Raw genomic sequence first — 23,870 nt, 5'->3', positions numbered from 1 at the left:
TGGTTCGCAGAGTATGGAGTTAAAGTTTTTCCCAATTATTCAATGACAATAAAGAAAGCCTACGAAAATGTTTCACTTTCCACTGGAAAATTTGACACATATTTAAAATGAGATTCATAAATGTACTTGAACGTTAATTTGAACAAAATATACTGTGTATAATCTCTGAAAAATATACACAAATTGTTTTGCAAAATAGTAGTGTTGTGCAAAATGCTCATTCATTTAGTCACAATCTCACACCTCACTTTTTATATTACAGTTTTCAGCTTACTTTGGGCCATAATTACTGTTTCAACTGAACACCGATTTTAAATGTTTAAATATTGTTTTAGTAAATAATCTCTTAAGAATCTCTTCAATATTTCAGCACACATTGAATATAAGTAGAGAAACTGAACACAGTGCGCTGTGTAATAAACAGCAGGACAGTTTGAACACAGTCAGTTAGTGAAAAGGCAACATCCGACGACCGTTAGCCTTTTAGCTCCTAGCTGTAGCAGGTATGCCGGGCCAATTGGTGGCGCTGTAACTCTGCCACAAAATGGCAGATTATATATGCAAGATTATTTTATATTCTGTTCTCATTCCATTATATATTTTTGGGATGTGATATATACCTATAATAAACATCAGTTAATGTACTGCAATGTGGTCGTAAAATAGATTCAGTCACAAGTTAATTTAAAGAAAATTTCACTTTCTGCAGGGAGAAGATGAGAGATTAAGTGTGTGAGTCCGGCTCATAAACTCAGGCTTTGCTCTTAGCTTCAAATATATCTTTCTTTGAAAACTCCATTTGAGTAATGATCCTTTTAAAGTACAATTTGCCTCTGCCATAATTTTTATGGTATTTCAGTAAACCAGCAGCTTATCATTATGAGTGTGACCACACAGAGGCCTGGCAGTGTGAGATTAGCAGAACCACAGGTCATGAAAAACAATTACAGTTTCCTTTTCTTGTTTTTCGTTCATACAGTAGGGACAACAACATTCAGCTTTTCTTGATATGATCTTTAATAAAGCAGTGTGACAGGTTGATAAAATGTGGGTTATTCAAAATAGCCTCACTGTGGTTGTTGAACTCTGACATGAAAGTTTGTTTTGATAGAGGAAAAAATTCAAAATTGACTCGAACTCCCAAACATCTGTGTGAGATAAGTAACCGTTTCTCTGGAGACCCGGTTATGTCCCACCTGGCCCGCTTTTTACACTGAGATACACCAGACTAGGAGAAAACTGTCTGGAATAAGCTGAAAGAAGGCAAAGATGTGTTAAAACTGATGTTATTTGTAGAAATATATTCAAGGAAAAGCTAAACAGACAAATTGATGTGTTAAACTAACTTATGTTTCTGTTAATTCTTCCAATTTTATTTTATACTGTTTATACTTGGCTTTGATTCTGGTCATTTCAGGCAAAAAAAATACTAAAATATTATGCAAACCTTATTTTGCAATCATGTTTAGTTATGTTTTTACATTGAATCTATTAGAACAAGATAAAATTAAGCTAGTAAAATTAACGTCTGGTAACTCTCGCCTCTCTGTTTCTTCACTTGCTAACAAACTTTATCAAAGTAACGCAACGTTTTCTCATCAAAGTGTGTTGGGTTATTATTATTCAGCCAGACACAATCTGCATACATAAAAAGCTTCTTCTTTGGTTAACTCAAGCAGAAAGACTCCAGTCATTAGACGGTGTTCTCACACCTTTCTCATGGCTTCCTAATGCCAGCCGTATCTATTCCTGTTGAAGCCTGCAGCGCGCAGCATGCAGCAGCAGCGTGCACGTGAAGCAGCAGCTGGTGTGAGGCTGGAAACCCAACGCTGGCATACAGTACACACACACACACACACACACACACACACACACACACACACACACACACACACACACATGTCAGAGACCTGATATGACAACAATGTGGCCCCTTATTCGGGTATTTTTGTCTCTAGACTCTCAGAAGACAAATTCAGCTTCATATTTCATTGGAAAATGTTTCAGGGAAGTCAAATCTGAACAAAGGAATAATTCTCAACATGCGCTGCTTGATTTCTATTTTTGTCTTATCAAATTACCAGGATCATAATGTGATTCTGCTAAGCGATAAGCAGTTAATGGTCTTTTTATGGACTGTAAATATCTATTAGCCTATTTGGTTATCTCGTTCAATCTTATTAAATTGTTTTAAACTCTAATCTCTGGATACACCATGTTCATCACTGAATAAAAAAGTCATTTTTTTACAGAGTATTACGATTTATTATTACAATCCTGGGTTGTTATTTTTTTATCTTAATCATAAAAAGTTGCAGTAATGATAACAATCAAACTCTATTAGAGTAAATCACTGTGGAAATGCTCTGAAAAATTGACGTTCATTGCTTTGCATTGCAGAGTTGTTTCCATGTTTACGATCATATTTTATGCTGTAAAACAATGTTTCCTTCTCTGCTGCTCCAGTCACACTGCCCTGCATATGTTCAGATGTTTCCCTGCTTTAACACACTTCATCCATATAACTGCAGATCAGTAAAAAGTATTTATCAGTGATCAATTGAATTTTTATGTGCTGCAGCAGGGAAACTGTGTGTCCTCATGATCAGGGTTGAAAAACATTAACAGGAAATACTTCCGACTTCTGACCTGCAGAAATGTTTTGCATACAATAAAAGTAATTAATCAAATATTATCGCAAAGTGCATGACCTAAATGTGTGCAAAATGATCAAATTCTCTTTACTGAGATATTTAAGTCTCCAGATCAACATCTTGATACCAGGAGGGAACTATTTCTTAGTCTATCCAACATTAGACACTCTCCTCCTCCTTCTTTCTTTTCCTTCTTCTACAAAAGTTAAACTTGATGTTTTAAGGATGTGAGTAATATTTTTAATACTTACTGTATTTTAGCTTGGTCTTCAAATTGACTGCTTACCTTTTGAGCAAAGTTAATATTTGGAAATTCCAGCCAACAAATGATAAAATCTTTACTTGTACTAGACACTCTGACACCATATGATTGGTGTCAGAGTGTCATAACGTATCATAACGATACGGCTGACTAATGATCACCTAAGTATGAATACACAGACTGAAATAGCCTCTGCTGTACATGCATAGACATGTAGAGGAACATTCGTCCTGCTTTCTATGCATGTGACCAACAAGTTAGGAATTCACACAGCACATCTAGTTCAACTAAACGTGTATCATGTGTGAGATCATGTCCCTAAATAATCAGAGTACAGCTGAACGCAGGTTATGTCATGCTGTTGTGTATAGCAGGTTAACTCACAGGACAGACAGTTTGTGATTCATCCTATTGATGCATAAGGACAGAAATCAGGGAGTTACTAAAACCACTGGACACCTGTTCCCTGAACTCCAGTGGGAGAAATTCCACTCCTCAGTAACTGTGTGTGTGTGTGTGTGTGTGTGTGTGTGTGTGTGTGTGTGTGTGTGTGTGTGTGTGTGTGTGTGTCTGTCAGCAACAAGAATGTTGACACCGGACTTTTATGTCTCACATGGAGGCTGCATCACTTCCTTTACGACCGTTTCCTATTTAAAGGTGGTGGTGGTGCCAGGGGGGCTTCAGCAGATTAGAAGCAATGCTGTGCACCCTTCACACCAGCAGCTCACCCACTGACCCGCCACAGGATCCAGAAGGCTCTGAATGTTTCTGCAGGGATCTGTGGAGGCTTTTAAAGGCTGAGCAGCCGCCAAGATCGACAGCAAAGTTTTGTTCAAATTTTGAGATTGGAAACTTTTTTTTTAATTGTTCACTTTCTCAGCAGGAGAAAACCTTTTGCAAACTTTGATTTCAACATTTCGATAGCACTTCAAGCCAATCGTATTGTGCTAATTTCTTGTTGGAAATTGTTTTACATAGTCACTGGAAGAAACAGCAACAGTAATTACAAGACTTTATTTAAGAGAAATATTGATTAAACACAAATATTTGGAAATCATCGTGTCAGAATGAGTAGAGGAGACACCGCCACCGTTTCACCGCAGGAACCGCAGCCATTTAAACGGGCTGTACGCAAAATCAAATGTGCTGCAATGGTGGCGAACTTGGCCAAGAGTTGGCAAGGATGGGCCAGCGAACATGCAGGCAAACAAGATTCAATCCCAACTGGCTGGATGCCTTCATCTGTAGAGGAGGAAAGCAAGAAAGACCAAAGCCACGTGGTAAAACTCAGCGTTACTCCAAGAGTAATCAAAGCAGATCCCGGCGATAGCAAAGAAAACAAAATCCGGACCTGCTCCGTCACCAAGACTGTCCAGCTGAAACGCAGCGAGTGTAGCAGCAACAACGTCATAAACGAAATCCGTGACAAAATGGAGTCCGGTCCCGAAGAGAGCAAGCCGTTTCTGGGCAACGAGTCGCCAACACGCCGCCGTCAGATGAGGGCGCTGCAGAGCGCGGAAGCAGCAGGACAAGGTGGGAACATCCAGGACAGGAAGATGATGCTCCAGGAGAAGAAACTGAGCTCCAGAAGCAGCAGCGTGGACACAGAGGACAGCGGACTGGGAGAGGACGGCGGACTCAGCGACAACAGCGACTCCAAGGCCGAACAAAGTGAAGGCCTAGTTAAAACACGAGCCAACAGGCCAAAGGTAAAGAGCTTAAAGCACAGACATAAACAAATAGGACATGCAAAACATCTGTGAGGATCGTAAAGGTGCCCAGAAAAATCAACAGATAATCTTACATGTTCAGATTGTTTGAGCTTTTTGAGCCTCCTTCATTCTTATTCATTCAGCAGTTTTTGTCTGTCACTGACTCAGTTTAAAAATCAGAAATTAGTTTCTCCAGGAACTATTAAATAATACAACATAAAAACATGGTTAAGAATTATGAGTAAACTTGAGTTATTTGCTTATTTTGTTGAATAGTCCAATAGTTTAAACAAAGTTTTGTGTGGAGTACAGATTTCTTACATGTAAACAAACAGAACAAATATGATTAAAACCATGTCAGAATATCAACTTTTAGGTTCTAAATGTGATACTCATATCTGCACCTTTAGCAGTGATGACCTGAACAAATGAGATCTGATTACTGCTGAAGCTGCTTTGGCATCTCCATTCGAACAGATGGATAGTGGGGATGAAAATAATATTTTTTCATTTGTTTATTATTATTTCCAGTCCAAAATATAAGTACATTTATAATTACTTCCCTTACCACAAATTACATCTGCTTGAGAAATGCTGAAAATCTTTTATTGAAAATAGTTTTCAAGTTGATTCTTCATCTGTTTATCATTTAAAGAAAATATTCCACTGGTTGCAGTTCAGTTGTGTTTAACTTTGGGTGGATGTTTAACATGCATCCTGTTCCTATAACAGGCTTTGATTGAGAAGCTTAAACAAGTTTTATTTCATTAGATTCTTATTCAACGATAAACTTTTTTTCCATAAGAGGAATGGAAAGTTTCCCGAACAATAAATGTGTCTGATGTCTGAATCAGATGCAGAAAAAAATAAAAGCCTTATTACGACATGTGCCACACACACAGCGTGAGCACAGACCTTAAAGTGACCTGAAGAAATTCAACTCCTCCTCGGACGGCAAACAGAACAACAGTTGCATAAGTCTAATACTAACATGTCTGCCATAAAAGGCTGAGGAACTGATGGGCCCCTGTGACAAATCCAAGAAGTCACCAGGGACAACGTCCGGGTTGTAAAAACACACACACACACACACACACACACACACACACACACACACACACACGCTGCACCTGCTGTGCAATGGAATATATGTCAATAAATATAGTCACATTCTGCAACGTGTTTTCCAACCTGATGACCTTCAGGTGGAACAGCCAGAGCAAAACAGAGCAGAGAGATCTTTGGAGGACAGGGTTGTAAAAAAATCACACACAGACACACACTTTGAAAAAAAATATATGAGGAAGTTACATTTTCTATTTGGTGACACAAATGAAACTGGGAAGATTTAATCTAAACTCCTCTTTATTTACAGGATCACAACCTAACTGATCCCACTGATAATAAATGTTATTTTAAACCCTTTTCATTTTATTTATAAAAAATGAACATGCAATAAGGCTGAGAACTCAATATTAACATTCATAAATTAGCTCTAATAAAAAAAGAGCTGCAACTGCTGCAAACCATATAATTTATACAGACGTTTACTCATGCTTTTAAAAAGTCCAGCTTCAGTTATTACAACTGAAAACCAGCGATCAGGCCCGAAACCTGGGAGTAGTGATGGACTCTGACCTGAACCTTCAGAGCCACATTAAGACAGTCACAAAGTCGACATTCTATCACCTGAAGAACATCTCCAGGATTAGAGGACTAATGTCTCAGCACGATCTAGAGAAACTCATCCATGCGTTTATCTTCAGCCGCATTGATTCCTGCAGCAGCGTCTTCACAGGTCTGACTAATAAATCAATCAAACAGCTGCAGCTCATCCAGATGCTGCTGCTCGTGTTCTCACTAAAACCAGGAAGATAGAGCACATAACACCAGTTTTAAAGGCCCTACACTGGCTCCCTGTAGCTCAGAGGATAGACTTTAAAATACTGTTGTTAGTTTATAAATCACTGAACGGTTTAGCACCACAATACATTAAAGATCTGTTGTTGCTGTACCAACCGTCTAGACCCCTCAGATCTTCTGGTTCTGGTTCTGCTCTGCATCCAGAACCAGAACCAGAACCAAACGAGGAGAAGCAGCATTCAGTTTCTATGCATCACAAATCTGGAACAAACTTCCAGAAAACTGTAAAACAGCTGAAACACCTTTAAATCTCAACTTACCACAAGATGAGGAAGAAAAGAAAGAGAAGACTTAGATATGTCTGAATGCTAAAAAAGTCTCTTAATATTATTGAAAATACTTAATCTAATGTGGATGAGTGTATGCTCTACTTTTTTAAATGTATATTGTGTTTATTACGCAATTATTAATTGCAATCATGCATTAATCAGCATGATCACCTTCACAGGACCAGAGATTTTCCAAAGATTGCAACATGTAGTTCCGAGCATTTTGGTTTACTCAGAAAACATTTTCCAAAACTTCACAGTATGCAAGTGAACGTCAAGGCAAATGTCAAGCTGGATATCTATTTCAAGGAGTGAACTGGAGTTTATTTCAAGACTAAAGGTCATTAATCTCAAATTATAACTGTGACAAGTCAATGGAAAATGGTTGATGCCAAAGTTTTCCACACATTGAAAGGAGGAAAAAATTATCAGTTTTTGTGTAAAAACCAAAACTGATCACAGACAGAAGCTGCATTTCCACTTATGGTATAATAATTGAGCAAACTGACATTTCAAAAATCTGTTTTCTTAATGGAAACACTGATTTAAAAAATATATATTTTACCACAACATTTTGGTCAAATGTTTTGTTGCTAGAATGGAGTGTTATTTTTGGATGTGTAGAAATTGTATTATTTGCAGTGGAACTGGAATGGAAGCCATTTTTCAGATCACAAGTCACATGACAGACAGTCGGATGTTACTGCTGCTGAAAACCAAGAAGAAGACAACAGGAAGTAGTTGGAGGATCATGTTTTTAATGTTTTTAAAGACTTATCTAGTGAAAAAACTTATTCATGTAGGATTTTTTTGTTTCTTATTTATTTATTTTTTTTACATTAGTGGAATATTGACACAATTTTGTGCACATTTGTAACAGAAACACAACGAGAGAAAAGTCTAATTTTGACTTATAAGCTTCATGACTGTCTTTATAAATATGTTTACTTTGTGGTCTGTTTTATGTATTGTTTTAACTCTACTTTTTATCTGCAGATTAAGATTGCCTCCATGGGTGACATCAAAAGCCGCTGGCAGCAGTGGTCCGAGCAGCACATGGAGGGCCAGAAGCTCAACCCCTTCAGCGAGGAGTTTGACTACGACTTTGCGATGTCCCAGCGTCTCCGCAAAGGGGATTCTGGCTACGGTCGGCCCAAAGACGGCTCCAAAACCGCTGAGAGAGGAGACCGGGCCCACAAACACATCCACAGAGAGATGGAGGAAATGGTCTGGATCATCAAGGACATGGGCTTCAAAGACAAGGAGGGTCGGACTATCATCAGCTTTGGAAGACTCTTCGACCGCTACGTGAAGATTTCAGACAAAGTGGTGGGGATTCTTCTGCGCTGCCGCAAACACAAGATGCTGGACTTTGAGGGGGAAATGCTGTGGAAAGGACAGGATGACGATGTTATTATCACACTGGGAGACTGAGGACAGAAAAGCTGATTATTCAGCTCTTTCATGAAACATAAATAATGCATTTATAGAGTTCAAACATAGTAAACAGACGGAGTACAGAGATACAAGACTGAACAACATACAGACCAGTTTCTTTAGCTGGAAACACACCTACACACACACACACATTTCCCTGTGCCTCATTAGTTCTCATATAAATGCTGAGATGAAGGGTAGCTATCTTTAGCATGCTAACTATGTGGGCCTTGCTAACTATGTTACATGCTAGAGGACTTGGAAATCCAACAATATGCCAGTTATGCTGTGACTTTACTCTGATTGCAGCTGAAGAAGCAGAACTTCATGACAAACGATGTGTAAAGAAATCACATTGAGTCAATGTTTTACTTATTTATTTTATTTCAAACAGGTTTTAAAAACAAGAGAACAAGCAATCAGTGGGACAGAGAAAAACATTCATAACCAAGAACAAAATAATTTGTTTACCACGACTTTTCTGTTGGGAAAGGAGTAAGAAGTGAAAGTTTTTTTTCTGATGTTTAAACATATTTTGTCTGAAACAAAACAAGAAAACTGAATGTGCTATCAAAAAGAGCATACAGTAAAAGAGCTAATAGTAAAGATATATCAAAAATAAATCCTTTTTAGCGACAGATTTTAATTATGAAAAACACATTAAAAATGTTTAGTGTATTTTGAATAGGATTAGATGAACATTTCATATTTTGTGAATGTATTTAACAAAAACAGATTAATGTAGGTTGAAGAGGCTAACTTAAACTATTGTGTTAAATTGTTTTATAAATAAATATTTTACATTTTGTGTGTTTACAGCAGTGAATCAATGCAGCAAATCTCCCTGAACTTACATGCTGGATCTAAACAGCAACCAGATTTCTGACAAACAGTAAAAGGAATCTTAAATATTTTTGCCACATGATTTAAAATAGTTGTAAATTGAAATGTTTTACTTAATGTTTAGATTTAGTACATCCACTCTGAGAACGGTCTAAAGTTGAGTAAAACTTTAACTTGAAATATTTTAAATGTGTGAACAATTTTCTTCTTTCAAAGTGAAAGTGTGGAAGTCTTCTTACAGAAGGAACTTTAAAAAAACGTATATTTATTGTGAAAGGTCATATGTCACATGTTGTGTTTGGTGTTATGTGGTAGTAAATAAATTTCTGCATCATCAAACTTCCAGCCAGGGGTTGAAGCAGTTTTAAATTCTTACCGGTAGTATGACGAAAATCTTCAGTGGCTCATATGTGGCTAAAACTGATGTGGTAAAATCATAGACATGAATATGTGGGAGCCTCATTGAGCACTGAGTTCTACGTTTCATCGCCGCCATCTTGAATGTGGCAGTAGAGCTTCCGGAGGTCCCTGATTCATGTGCTGCATAGACTTGTTTCAATAGTTTTACAGAACAAACTGGATCCACTGGCATCACCTTTCACAGGTAAAAATGAAAGAAAATAGTAACGTAATGTTCACGAGCAGAATTTCTTGACTTGGCAGCCAGAAACTAGTTTCTAAACAACCCAGAAGTGTTTCCTACGTGACTAAATTGGCCCGAAGTAACTACTGTGATTGTTATTTTAGAATAGAATTCAACTTTTTGTCATTGCACCGCCACAAGTACAAAGTGATGAAATGTAGTTTGCATCTATCCAAAAGTGCTATACAGGGTATAAATATGTATTTACAGGTGTACAAAGGTGGTTATAAAAATAAAATGTTCAGTATAAATATAATCTAGATAAAAATATGGGAGCTATATGCACATATACAGATTATGCAGATTATACAGAATATACAGAAATGTTAGGAATGGATTGTATATGTATTAGTAGATTTACAATACAAGATAGATACTGGCAAATAATGTTTATATATTGAAAAAGTTAGCTAACTTTTTCAATATATCAGTGACGTTAAAATACTTTGTTGAATGGCACTTTATGAAGTTTAGTCCACTTACTTGTATCTTATCTGTTCTGATTTATTAAACATTTCCAAACAACACCAGATCTTATCCTTCTTTAAAATAATCGTTGTCAATGTTATTTTCTTTATCATTCTGGACAATATACTTATTTCTATTCCTTTAGATCCTTTAATTCAAAAGTGCAGCTTATTCCACACACTTCAGTCCAGAGTTAACCCCCATTTGTTACCCAGTTTTGATTAATGACAAACCGTCTTACAAATAGAGGAGGACTCGGTGTTTTTCAGATTGCAGGCTGCCATTTAAAATCAGACAGTATAATGCATCAGTTATGCTAAATGACTGCCATAATTATTGAATAGTGAATAAACAATGTGTTTTACAGCAATGTGTTTTGCAACACCTGTTTTGCAGCATTGTCTGTGAAGGGGGTCAGAGGTCAGTGCTTTGTGGAGGTTTTGGAAATGTCTGGGAATCTCTGCTTTAGCTCACTGACCATATTCAACAGGCTTCAGCTATTGTGTAACAGGTGAAAGTATTGATTTTACCCAAAAATAATATTTAAATACTAATATGACACTCCAGCTGCGTTAATTATTACTTATATTGTGGTTCAAATGGAAGAATATGTTGTTGCCTTTAAAGCCTGTGATGTTCAGTTTTCTAGAAGTTTACTGCAGAACCTTTAAGTTCTGTTTGATGCTGCAGGAAACCCTCTGATGTTAAAATGCTCCGTCCAGATTCTGATGGAAAAATCCATCTTTCATCACTACAATGCCTTCTCTACTGAAAGTCAAATCAAAGACTTTATTTGACCTTTGCTGCTTTTATTTTATTTGCAATGGAAATTATCATTACAAATACATCTCAGCTGATTTATTTACAGATTTTTTTTTCTCACCAAAATCCATAAAAGTAAAATATTTACAATTGAAATTAATTAAGTAGATCTGAATACTAGAAAACCAAAGGTTAGTAGTCACTAGAGAAATACATTTAAAAAACTTTCAAATTTCCCCTTTCTTTATGTGAAATAAAGCTTTTTTATCCACAGCAGGCTGCAAGAAAAGCAGGCAGTGATGAAGCAGAGCGGCTCAGTGTGAGCGCAGCTCCTTCCTACGTGCAGAAGGAGCTGCGCTCGGCTACGGCTATGTGGTGTTGTTTGAAGATGTAATTTCTCCTGTGGAGGAAATGATTTATGTTTCAATTTGCCTTTGCTCCATTAGAGGGCCTCCTGTTGCTTAGTCCAATTCCTCTGTGTGAATTTATCTTTCTGTCTTTTGTGCATGCAAGTCACGCTTGCACTTGAACTTACGGTGTGAGCGTGTCCTCTGTCTGTCAGGCTGCGCATGTTCATTCCAGTCCTGTGTGCTATAGAGCGACCTGGCTTCCTGTCACGCTACTGCTGTGTGTGTGTGTGTGTGTGTGTGTGTGTGTGTGTGTGTGATAAGAGAGACGTTAATACTAGCTGATCGGTTTGGCCACCAGGGAGTCCAAACATCTGCCACAAAGGCAGACGGAGGGAGGGAGCCGCTCTGATGGAATGAGTGGAAATCAGATCCAGTGGCATCTTCAAGTTTTGACAGGTCAGAATTTAATTTGTGAAAATAGTTACTGTAAGAGAAAATAAGCTCCCTGATGCGTTATACACTGAGGTGGGCAGAGTACCCATAGATTGTAGTCAAGTCAGAACTACTTCAACATATTTATACTCAAGTAAAAGCAAAAATAGCTGCCCAAGAAATTACACAAGAGTAGAAAAGTATTTCTAAAAAAGTCTATTCAAGTACTGACTAACAGATCAAATTATTATCAGACGAACCAAAATATAAAGTTAAAAGGAAATGTTGGTATTTTGAGGATGAAAATGAGAATAATTCTTAAAAGTAACAAAAAAAAACCAACAAAATGAGGCCAAGAAATTTTTTTTTTTTTTTTTTTTCAAAAAAGTTGTTCAATTAAACGGAACCAGTTGCTACCCAACTCTGATATGACATTAAATAACTGTCACAAATTCAACACAATAAACAGCAGACAGGAATGGAGTTAAACTATTTTATTGACAGCTGGATTAGAATACCAGTACACCAAATTGTGCATTTACTCAACAACCGAACAGTTTGTCAGAAAATCTGCAAATATAGCCAGAATCTAAATGCAGTGATTAAAACTAAAGTTACATCATCGTTTTCCTGCCCTGATAACAAATCAGTCCTCAAGGTGCCAAAACATGAGCAATAAATAAAAGCGATGCACACATGCTTCTGCTGCTTAGCGCTGCGCTAACACCAGGTTTATGCAAACATTTGTTGGTGTTGATCAAGTGAAGCTAAAAAAAGGGAACAGGATTTTCAAACGGAAACTGTATCCAGTGAAGATATTTAACATCAGAAACTACAGACAGGTGAGGCTTAAAACAGACACATACTTGGCAAACTATCCCTGGGTAAATGCTCTAGACGGAGGAAAGCAGATTTATAATCAGCTTTGCTTTCACAGCTGCTCACACATGTTTCTAACAACATAAAGGCCTGCAGAACCTTATGACACCTCCCAAAAACCAAAACATCTCCTTCCAGTATGTATATATATATGGAGCGGAAGGAAGAAATGTTTGGAAATTTAAAATTTAAGGCTGTGAATGGAAATATTATGGCTTCGTATCGTAAGAGCAGTACAGAGGGGATGAATCACAAAGACAGCAAAATGTGACGAAAATAGATGAAAAATGATTTCATCTTTGATTCTCAGCAGAGTAAGACAGCCTGAAAATGTTTTCGCTCGTGCTTATGTGGGACACATCAGATGGGAGGATGCTCCAGATGGCATGAGGGGGAACGTTTTTATGAGTATTGCTAGAGAAGATGGAGGGTATAGTTTAATAACCGCTGCGTCTGCACAGCAGCAGAGCAGAGGAAATCTTCCACCAGCCAGCGTTTGGTGTTGTATCAACCCTCTTATCCTCCCACTCCTTCACCAAAATGATCTTTCAAAATGACACACTGCCACTCAAAACATGAAAAAACATAATTAAATTTCTTGTTGCTTGACGAGAAAAACATTTTCATGAGCAATGTTTGTTCAACTTTAAAGCCAGTTCAAGTCTTAGGTGCATTTTCTGCAAAAAACAGACACATTTCCACCAGACGTTTCCCTAAACAATTCAGTCTGAATGTTTTCTCTCTCATGATTTAAAACTGTTGTGAATTATTTCTGTATATTTCTGTAACAATGTAATTGCCAATACATCAAACTATCCTTAAAAAGTAATCGTTGATTTAACCAATTATAGTTATTCATCATTACTAAAATACAAAATATTATAATTTATTAATAGCTAGTAACAGTTACAATGTCTTGAAATTCTGTGTTGGTTGGAATAATTTGGACATAAAATCAGTTGGAACTAAAAATGCCAACATGAAAAAGCGTCACATCGAAACGACTGAGATCAGTTTGACACAAAGTTAAAATATTTAACATGAGATATTTAGTGTATTTTACTGAGTTTTGCAGAACTGCAACCAAACAGAAAACAGCAGGAAGCAGAAACGTTCTTATAGATGGAGAGAGTCCTCTGCTTTCAACAGGCCTCAAAAATGTCTTAACAAACTAATAATAATAATAATAATAATAATAATAATAATAATAATAATAATAAAGTGCAGTTCACCTTGGTCAAAGTGTCAGTCTGGAAAAGTTGTTTGAAACACATGAAAATAATAACCTCCATAGTTTCTATTCTACTGGTCATGGGTTGAACTGTTGATACCATATGTATATTTTTTCTTGTTTTGTGTTGTTTGGATACGATAATATGACAATTCTTTGTCCTTAGCCCTGACAAAATGTGTGTCATGTGTGTTAAGGCCTCTATTTACATTACAATTGATAAAGTTTACATTTTAACATTCAAGTGACAGAATCAAAGGGAAACCGTAACGTTTTGGTGAGACGTATGCTAACTGCGACATTTCATTTCAGTAGCTCATCCATTAGACCTTAAAGTGACAAAACAACCCGAAGCAGCTTTTAAAGAACAATCACTTCTAACTGGCTTTGACTCTGTCAGTGGTGCAGATGTACATTTTGTTTCCTTCAGGTTTTTAGCACATAAACATTTCAGACACAATACAAACCGGCTATTAAGGTTTTACAATCAAGTAAAGCTAACCAACGTTTCACCTAATGCCCAATGAATGCATGTTAGTTGGAGTAAATGACAGGAAGAATCTTTACAAGTTTGACTCTCATTAGGCCTTATTTCAGCTAAATCTACAGAGCTATGAAGCAGCGGGACATTTCCGTCGGGTACAGGACTAGCTTTGAGCTAACAGGAAAAGCATCTGACTTTATTTCTAAAGTTAAAGTCGGGAATGCAGAAGTTTGTTTCCTTTTGTGGATCACTTAGGATATTAGTTCTCAATATATCATAACCTTGACATTCCCTGGGTCACAGTCTGCAGTTATTTCATGTAAATATAAATATGTCTATTTTAGATTCATACAGATTTACTAACATGTCCTAAAGTTCAGAAATAGCTGCTGTTATGTATTTTGTTCCCAGCCATCAGTTAATTCTTAATGTTAGGGATATTTGTCGTTTTGTGAAACCATCCATAAGATAAAATACATTTTTTAAAGTTTTCCACTGGTTGATGCTCTCCTTGGAATATGTTGGAAATGGGTAAAGTAGTAAATCAGGTGCTGTCTGGTCTTAAACATGTAACTTCAGCTGCCAGCATTATGACAATAAACCTTTATCTCCAGGCTTGTTGTATGTTCAAAGCTGCTGCAAAATGTTTGTGATCATCATGAGGAGAGCCACCAATAATCTCCAAAGATCATCCGACTGCGTCGTGTATTTCTACACTGCTGCTGATTTTTATCCAGTCTGAAAACAGATTGAAGGGGTTTATCAGAAAACAATCACTCGTGTTGCACATGCATCAACAGTTTTGGACAACGGTGAGCAAAGAGCTATTGCAAAGCTTGACAAGGTGGTCATAATTTAGTTAATATGAACTATTATATTAAATATCCATCAAACTTCCCCTGTCTGAGCTGAAGGAGAGCTGGTGTCTTCATCTCCTTCTCTCCAGACAAATCAGTAATTATAGCTGGCAACACAACACCTTTCACTTTTCAGGCTTAGTGATTATCTGCTTATTGTCTTCAAAGATGAAACTCTTTTTGTGTTTCCACCAAATGAGAGTAGAGGATTCAACCCAGAGTGCTTCTGGCCTGAAATCAATCGATTCCTTCAGAGCTGAGACCCACTGAGAGGTTGACCAATCAGAGCAGTGATTTCTGGGCTAAAAGAAATCTCCTAAAATGTTTACATGCACAGCATTTTAGAGGCATTTCCATTGAGAGTTTAAACATAATTAAATGTACAATAATGTTTAGTTGTTGGGTTTTGCAAAGTGTGTTTTGTGTCAAAACCTTCCACAGACATGTAAAGCATGAACATCCCACTGGAGAACATGAATGGCTTTTCAGACAGTAGAACTGATACATTGGTGATGAAATCATAACTTGTGTTTTTGTTATGCATGAACTGGATGCTTTATTGCTTCACAGAGTGAAAGGAATTTGCTTGGAACGATGCTACCGGCAAAGCAGAGGCCACTTTTACAAAAAATGATTTGAATTAGAGGAATTCATCCAGTGATTACGGCAACCAAACGGATTTTATTTCAAAATTTTGCTTCTAACCAACAAGAAGATTAAAAAGTCTTGATGAGTTAGTTTTATTTTTTAACAGAAAGCAGCTGAAACAAAACATCTTAAGAAAGAAAGGATAAAAGTGCTACATAGGAATGTTCCTCAGTTCAAACCGTGACCTCTGTGTAGCTCATGTTAAATCTTATCAAGTTTTGTGCTAATAGTAGAAATGTTAACCTGTCATGCAGATGCTACCAGCTACTGCTACAGTCTCAGAAAAAGAATCTACCAAAGATATCATCACCTCCTTCCACTTGTGTTTCAACATTTATCAACAAAGTCATGACAGATTCACTTTGGCTCACACCAAAAGACACAACCAGTGGTCATATGTACACAGAAAGGAGACATTATGGATCTTAAAGTGCCCAAATAAATGGTTTTTGCTCTAATAAAATTTCTCTACAGTGTGCACATTGTGTTCCCTTTACGTTCATCCCATTTCTCCGTCCTCTTTTGAAGTCTGTAACACCTGACGTCATTCCAGACAGATCCTTTGTTTGGATGGTGCAAAGAAGATTTCATGCTCTCTTTCTCTCTCTCCTCTTCCTCCCTCTCTTCCTCCCTCCGGTTTTCAGTCGAAGCATGGCTAATCACCAGGTGGCTTGGCTTTCAGTGGATCAGGGCTTTAATTTAGAATGAAAGCGACGCTTCTCTGCGCAGCCTGAATGCTGCTGGGTTTTTCTGCTGTCTCCCTCACAATGGCACATGCCACAAGGTAACTGAGGAAGAGGAAGAAGACACGTGCTGGTAGAAATTGGCACAACAGAAACTGTTATTCACCAAAGCTTAAAAAAGACTAGAGGAATGTTAGAAATCTATCTGAAGAGCTGCTGCAGCTGCCAGGTTCACAGGCAGCTGTTTGCTCTTTACAGCAACCAAGATTGAACTTTTCTTGTTTTTTCCAGTGATAGCGGCCGCTGCATTCAGTGTGATCTGCATGAGGAGGCGAAAACGAACCAAAGCAGAGCAGAAATAATAAATAAAGAACAAACATTTGTTACTTTAGACCCAGAATACACCTGGCTGCTTCATGCTGGGTACATTCTGTTCCCTGTAAGGCCTCAGCAAAATTTAAATGTGCTAATGTCATGCATTTAACATTAGCCACTTTATATTAAAATCATAATCCTGTAGAATAGACTGCATGCATACAATTTCATTTAATTTAGGGGTTCTTCGCTGCAGTTCTCAGTTTTCGCACCAGGACAGAATCTGGAGGACGTTTATAATTCACAATTTACAAAAAATAAATCTTTGCCACCTTTATTTTTGAAACCCTAGTTAGAATAAATTGACTTTGTCACTTTTTTATAATAGGCAAGGATGTATATTTCTCTTTAAAATCAACACAACATCAACTGAATAGACTGAAAAGTGCTTTAAATGTCATGTGAGTTAGTAACTGGTGAACATTAGCAGGTTGCAAACAGTTTTTGGGGACTGAGAAGGATTAGCCCTGTAACGTAGGTCCACAGGTGAGCCAGCTAAATGCTGCGATGTGAGGCTCTAACGAACTGTGTGCACAGAAACCAGCAGCAGCGTCATCCCTAACTTCAGGCTAAGATCCAGATCCTTCCAGAAGCTACAACAGCTGTCAGCCATGTTGGGATCGCCCACATGTTTCATGGAGTTGAACATCATTCAACCAATGTGGAACGCAGAGAAAAAAAACACAAAAACAGCTCATTTGGTTGGACCCAGTATCTCCTGGTATGTCGCAACAAATAACTTAGACCTTAGTGTTTTTAGTCCTGCTGCATACACATCCATCGATAGGAACTGGTTTCTCAAACATTACGGTGAGGACGTAGAAAGACAACAAGCAGCCCTGGGAATGAGAGTTGGATGTAGGCTGCAGAGGAGGCGGGCAGCTGCAGCAAACGGAGCCGCCGAGTCCCAATAGGATGTGATCAATGTCAGCATCCGAGCTCTGCTTTGAAGTATCCTCATTAAGGAGGGTTTGGTTTCTCCTTCCATCAAAGACATCTGAAGGCAGAGAAATCTCCCTTAGAGTCTGAGGGATGGTCAGTTACAACAATAAAAGAAATGCGGTTCCCAAGAGTCATGGGACACAATCTGCTTCCAAACTATTATATATTTCAAATGAATGCAGGACAACCGGCTGGTTAGCACAGTCATTTATCAGTTCTGATCGTTCCCCAGACTTGTGAATCTTAACTTGTTCCTGGTGCAGGTGAAGTGGTGACCAGCTGAGCCAGGCGCAGAGCTACAGGGTTTAAAAACGTTTCTTCAGACTCAGTTTAATCTGAGCGACAGGAAACTCCACAGTTTCCTTCCTGAGTCTTAGGATCTCTCACAACATGGTCCAATGGTGCTCTCCAGAGACATCTGAGATGAGTGGCGGATCAGTGGCGCCATGGTCGGGTCCACCATGGAGGAGGTAGGGAACAACTTGTACCAGCCAATCACCATGGTGCTCAGGTCAAGCTCCTCCAATAGGATTCGAGCTACGCCCATGAAGCTTTTACGGTCCATTCGTCCGTAGTTTCCCCAAACAATGACCTGAAGGCGAGAAACAAATGGGGATAAAAAGGCTGATTGTTGTCAATCTGTTAACGTTTTGGTTTGTTTTGTTTTGGTTTGGTTTGGTTTGGTTTGGTACAGGAAGTGACCAGCACAGCCGGCCTGATCAGGAGACATCCATCAGTGTTTTTGAAAAACAAAGGGTCTTGGAAAGTGTCAGTTGGGTACAAGTGTTATTAGGGATGCACAATATATCGGTGCCAACATCAGTATCAGTCGATATCTGTCATTTTCTAACTTATCGGTCCAATAAATAAACCTGGATCGATATAAACAACCAATATTCAGTTTTATCTGTTTCTGGTTGGGTTTTTTCTGAAGGTTTTTAAACAGTAATGAAATTTAACAACCGCAACACAAATATTTATATCAGATATTGGATATCAATAGCAGTCCAGATTTTCATATCAGTGCATCCCTAAGTGTCATATATCTTTTCCCAGAAATAAAAATCTCCTAAATTAAATTTAATTTCTCAAACACCTTGTCTTGGATCCCATGGCTTGAAAAAGCTAAAAACTCTAAATAAAATGTTGCTGCCAAATTAAACAGAGACGATATTCAGATTCATGACGTACGTGGAGCTGGACGTTGGCCAGTATTTTCACATTTTAACTCAATCATTATAGTTTCAAAAGAAGCAAATTTCATTAGAAAAGACTGGAATAAGTTTCACATTGGACACATTCTTTGGTTTTATTAGAGCTCTAAAGTATTTATGATAAATTAATCTTGTCACCACAAAGACGTTAACAAATCTGCAGGACGAGGCATCATGGCTCTTCCACAGTGTTATATATGCTTAAATTCAGACTGAAACTTAGTTTGTATTAAAACTGATGCACTTAATAAATCCCTGCAGATGATAATTTATGGTTCATGTGAAATGCATAGTCAATAAAGAGCATTTGTCTTTTACTAATACTCTGGCTTTACTTTGCACTGTGAAACAAAACAAAAAGCTGCAGATCAGTAAAATCAATGCGTCACTTCATGATGTTGTGGACGAGATTTTGGAACCAAACTCACAACTTGGTGTCAAATTTAAATCCAAGCTCAGTAGATAGATGTATGCAGGTGTGTGAGCACGGCCCAGAGCATTTCTTTTTGTAGCACAAGGCAGGCTGAGCGCTGTTTATTTGTGCATTTGGTGTCCTCTGTCCCCTGACATCCTGATAACATCGGGGCTCAACTCAGACAGCCGCAGTTCTTCTCAGGCGGTGGACAAAATAATCAATATCCATCAGCGCATACGTCGCCTCATGTGGAGGTCCAGTGTCTCCCTGCATCACAGAATACCAAACGTCTGCGAATGATTTCCTCCGAGACTCTGAGTCAGAACTGTAAGAAATGATTCTCTTGTTCCTAACCTTTGGTTTCTATTGTCTTATTTCAACCACTGCAGTTTTCTGCACTTTAAGGAAAACACTTGTGGTGAAAAATGTTCAATTTTTATCAATCGGTTTTGAAAAAAGGCAAACAAGTGTCTCAGTTCCTCCTGGAATTACTTTCAGTTAACAAATTTGTGAGAAAACATTCTAAACTTTCAAAAAGTGCTCACTAAATGTAAAATTTACAGCATGCTTGTTTGTTACGCAATGTGTTTTATCCGAACTGACAAATAAAACTGGCTCTGTCACAGAGGCAATTAAAGCAGCTTTTTAAATAGATTTTCCGTGTAGTCTTAAGCAGCTCTGCGATTTGCTAAATTGGGAAATGACAAATTGAAAAGTGCTGCTGATTTCAGCGATTTTCATTATCCAGGGTGAATGAGTTTGATGAAACTCGGAGGACAGCGGCACAGACAGCAGATAATTAAGAGGGAGGCGTTTAGCGGCTAATTAGCCGGTGACAGGAGCAGGAGAGCAGCTGGAGGCAGAGCTGCAGGCCTCTCCGCCAACACATCACTGGTTCCCTGGGCTTCTGACTGAGCAGGCCTGGCACCAACACCCAGGGTGAAACCGTGTTCACGTGGGGCGTGCACTGAGCTAGCATGAAGACATTATGAAACACGGAGTATGGAAACCGGGAAAAAAAGAACATGACTAAAACATAATGCCAAAGTCTGAAGAAAGGAATATTGCAGATAGAGAAGAGCAGAGGAGGAAAAACTGAAGTGCAGAAATAATCCGTCTCTGTCTGAGTTGGTTGTTTGTGATTTTATTTTTTTAATTGTTGAAGCTGAAAATAAAATGAGCTCACAGAGCCAGCGGTTCTTCAGGTCACATTGTTTTAGAAAAGGTCCAGCTCGTGTTTTAAAGCGGCTCTCTGTGGAAGATTTTAGGACTCAGAGTTTATGGATGAAAATGTCATTTTTAATTTTTTTCCTCTACATTTTTTTTTTCAATTGTGATTGACCTTTTGCCCAAGCATGCTGACAAAAGTATGAATCATGCATCTTAGATTTGTATTAATAATGAAGAAAATAACATTGAACTCAAGTTCAGTTGGAAACAAGATTTGGTCGTTGTCAGAGCTTCCATTTAAGATATTTTAAATGTTGTTGTTCCTTTCTGTGGGTTCTTACCTGCACCACTTTCCCCTGTGGGCTTTCAGAAAAGACCAGGACCTGATTGTAGAGAGGATCCAGAGACTTCCTCACTGCTTTGGTCTTCTTCTTGGCCACACAGACTCCGTTCTCCAGGAGGTAAACTTTGATGTATGCCGCTGGAAGATGAGGAAAGAGAAAATTGAGCAACAAATTTGTCTTTTTTTTTTCTTTTTTCCAGGAGATAATTCGCAGAGAGACTTCTGGTTCGCCTTAAGGAAGTTCTGAAAAACATTTGGCAACTCAGAAAAGGGAAGAACAATCCCCAGCTGTCTGTGGTTTGGGGGAAACTGTGGCATAAGATGAGTTACTCATAAATATCTTGTATTATTCTCCTGAATAATAAAAGGCATTTTTCAGCAGAAGAAAACAAATCAGGCTAATTCTGATGTCAAAGTGTTGCAAAGATACGACACGAAGGATGCTACTAAAAATATCATGTTATGTTTAAAAGCTGATGAGGCAAAAAACTGTTGTAACATCATAAAATCAGAATTATGTTTGTTATTTAACAAGTGAAAAGTTTATTTGTAGTCACAGTAAAGTGTCTGCACAACTTAAAATAACTAAATAATAATGACTAAACTGTTCAAGGTTTAATGGGTAGGAAAGTTGGGGAGATGATTTATCAGTTGATTTGATTATTAAATAAATCAATATTTAATCCAACATTAAACATGATGAAAAGAACAAACAGCAGCTATTCATGATTTAAATTAAGTTATTATTCCATTTAAACATGTCCAGCCACTAAATACAATCTGATTTCATACTTTTTGTCTTTTGAAACAGGTTTAGTTCAACACAAATATTACAGCTTTCCTTCAAGCATAATGACAAGTACAGTAACTTTAAACATGACTCAAAATGATCGGCAGCAGAAAGTTTAGAGCCCAAGTTGAACGAAGCTGTTAAACCTCCTGGGTGAAAAACCTCTGAGTCACTCTGTTCCTGTTTGGTGCATTTAGCTTTCTCTGCTCTGTGTGCAAACTCCCAAAACTATGAAAAATTGTTTCCCCCTTTTAGCCTACCCTGCAGGCTGCTCTGTGTGCAGCTGCTGCTGCTTTTGATTTATTTGTGTAGAATCGTCCTTGTCCTCAATATGGCAGAAATAAAAGTCAAGCAGGTTGGTTATTGGAACATCCTCAGTCCAGTGTGTGATGGTTCCCATGTAAGTCCTGGGAAAAGCAGGTTTTATTTGTTTGATCCAGCGGTCATGCTAACGTTACCTGGAGGTCCCTTTGAGCCTGGTTTCATGGTGAGTCCTCTCGCTTGAACAACTTCTACTTCCAGACCCCCGTTTCTCTCCGTCAGGCCGATTTCTACATCGCCTGCACGAATAATAACAGAAGTTCATTATTCGGGGTCCAAGTGAAGGTGATGCTCAGAAGGTTAATATGTTTAAGATTTCATGACTCATCAAGCTAACGTAATGAAAGTGTTTCTGGAACAAACCTCCAGAAAACACTGAGCTCCTTTAAATCTAGAAACCTGTGCAGAGTTCCCTTTGAACCATAATAAATGAACATTTACCAACATATCTGATGATTTCAGTGAAGGCACCGATCAAAATGGAAAGTTTGTCATGTTGTGACTGTTTGGTGTTTTCTTTATAAATGTGAGATTTTGTGTTTTTATGTAAAACACCTTGAAACGCCTTGCTGCCGAAATGTGCTGTACAAATAACCACGATTGATTGATTGATTGATTGATTGATTGATTGATTGATTGATTGATTGATTGATTGATTGATTGATTGAACCAGTTTATAACTGCTTGCAATTCAAACATTTGATTTGAATTTTTGACATGAAAGAAGGAAAATACAGAAACTTTAGCAGTTCTTCAGTCAGAAACATTTTAACTTAATTTGATTCTGTTAATGAAAGTTTCTTTACTTCCAGTTCAACATTACAGCTTTTTTTGATTTGTGATAAAATTATCATTCTGTCCGTTATGAATAATTGTGGCAAAACGGCTCAAAGGGACAAATATTCCTTTGTAAGTGACTGAGCGCAGATGATCTCCCAGTTATTTTGAGTCCTCTGACATTATATAATGCTGAAGTGGACAGAAGGTTGGGAGTGGAACCGGTCCAGTGAGTGTAACTGTTGTTGGTCCAAGGACGCCGTCTGACTGCCAGCGAGGAAGCTGACCCACTTACAGTAAAACACTGCTGCTGAGGACAGTCTGCGTGAAACGCACCCCCTACAGGAAATATATAACTATACTGCAGCTCATATTTATGACAGAACTCTGAACGACAGCAATTTTAGCAACCACTAAATGTGTTTTATTAGAAAATAAGCCTTAGCTTTTTAATTTCCAGGAGATTCAATTCATCCTTCAATTCAAAAACATAAAAAAACTGAAGGCCTCACGGTACACAGCATTATTTCTCACTTCATGATTTATCACTTCGTTCCAAACTTCACACTAAGAGATTAAAAATACAGCAAACATAAAAAGTCTGCACAGTCCCTGTGAAAATGCTAAGTCTTTGTGATTCAAATAAAAATAAAAATCAGCATGCAAAACATCGGGTTAATTTTCTTCATAGGTAACTTTGTCAAGGTAGATGAAGTCATGAACCGTTTTAATGCCAAACCTTCAAGTTTCTGCTAGAAAACTAGAGATGAAGAAGGATTTGTCTGAATTCTGAGCTAAATTTGACACAAATAACCTGGAATGGACTGAAAACGACTCGAGAGACTAGAGAGACTAGAGAGACAGGAGAGACTAGAGAGACTGGAGAGACTAGGGAGACTGGAGAGACTGGAGAGACTGGAGAGACTAGGGAGACTAGAGAGACTGGAGAGACTAGAGAGACTAGAGAGACTAGAGAGACTAGAGAG

At 37.9% G+C, this 23,870-nt stretch overlaps 2 protein-coding genes and 1 long non-coding RNA gene across 3 annotated transcripts in view; 1 reads left to right on the top strand and 2 right to left on the bottom strand.

Moving 5' to 3' along the window:
- The window catches only part of LOC106947335 (uncharacterized), a 9,274-nt gene extending 5,750 nt beyond the window's left edge, over positions 1–3,524 (bottom strand). The window contains exon 1 of the long non-coding RNA XR_001424963.1: positions 3,310–3,524. This is a non-coding gene — a long non-coding RNA (uncharacterized LOC106947335). The remainder of the gene's footprint in view (positions 1–3,309) is intronic.
- Positions 3,525–3,614: 90 nt separating this feature from the next.
- On the top strand, positions 3,615–9,289 carry abraa (actin binding Rho activating protein a). Its single transcript, XM_015032249.1, has 2 exons — positions 3,615–4,625; positions 7,817–9,289. Exons 1-2 carry the CDS (start codon positions 3,984–3,986, stop codon positions 8,252–8,254), a joined length of 1,080 nt encoding a protein of 359 aa, XP_014887735.1. The 5' UTR covers positions 3,615–3,983; the 3' UTR covers positions 8,255–9,289.
- A 2,945-nt stretch (positions 9,290–12,234) lies between these two features.
- Positions 12,235–23,870, bottom strand: part of rims4 (regulating synaptic membrane exocytosis 4) — a 45,671-nt gene continuing 34,035 nt past the window's right edge. Inside the window, exons 3-5 of the mRNA XM_015032244.1 lie at positions 22,245–22,366; positions 20,995–21,134; positions 12,235–18,446 (exon numbers count right to left, since the gene is read on the bottom strand). Coding sequence (XP_014887730.1) covers positions 18,228–18,446; positions 20,995–21,134; positions 22,245–22,366 — 481 coding nt within the window. The 3' untranslated portion in view covers positions 12,235–18,227. The remainder of the gene's footprint in view (positions 18,447–20,994; positions 21,135–22,244; positions 22,367–23,870) is intronic.

The sequence above is a fragment of the Poecilia latipinna genome, unplaced genomic scaffold (genome assembly GCF_001443285.1).
Source record: "Poecilia latipinna isolate Pla-1442-1.1 unplaced genomic scaffold, P_latipinna-1.0 Scaffold235, whole genome shotgun sequence".
NCBI lineage: Eukaryota > Metazoa > Chordata > Actinopteri > Cyprinodontiformes > Poeciliidae > Poecilia > Poecilia latipinna.
The sequence above is the reverse complement of the archived record's forward strand: the minus strand, read 5'-3'. Positions and strand labels throughout refer to the sequence as shown.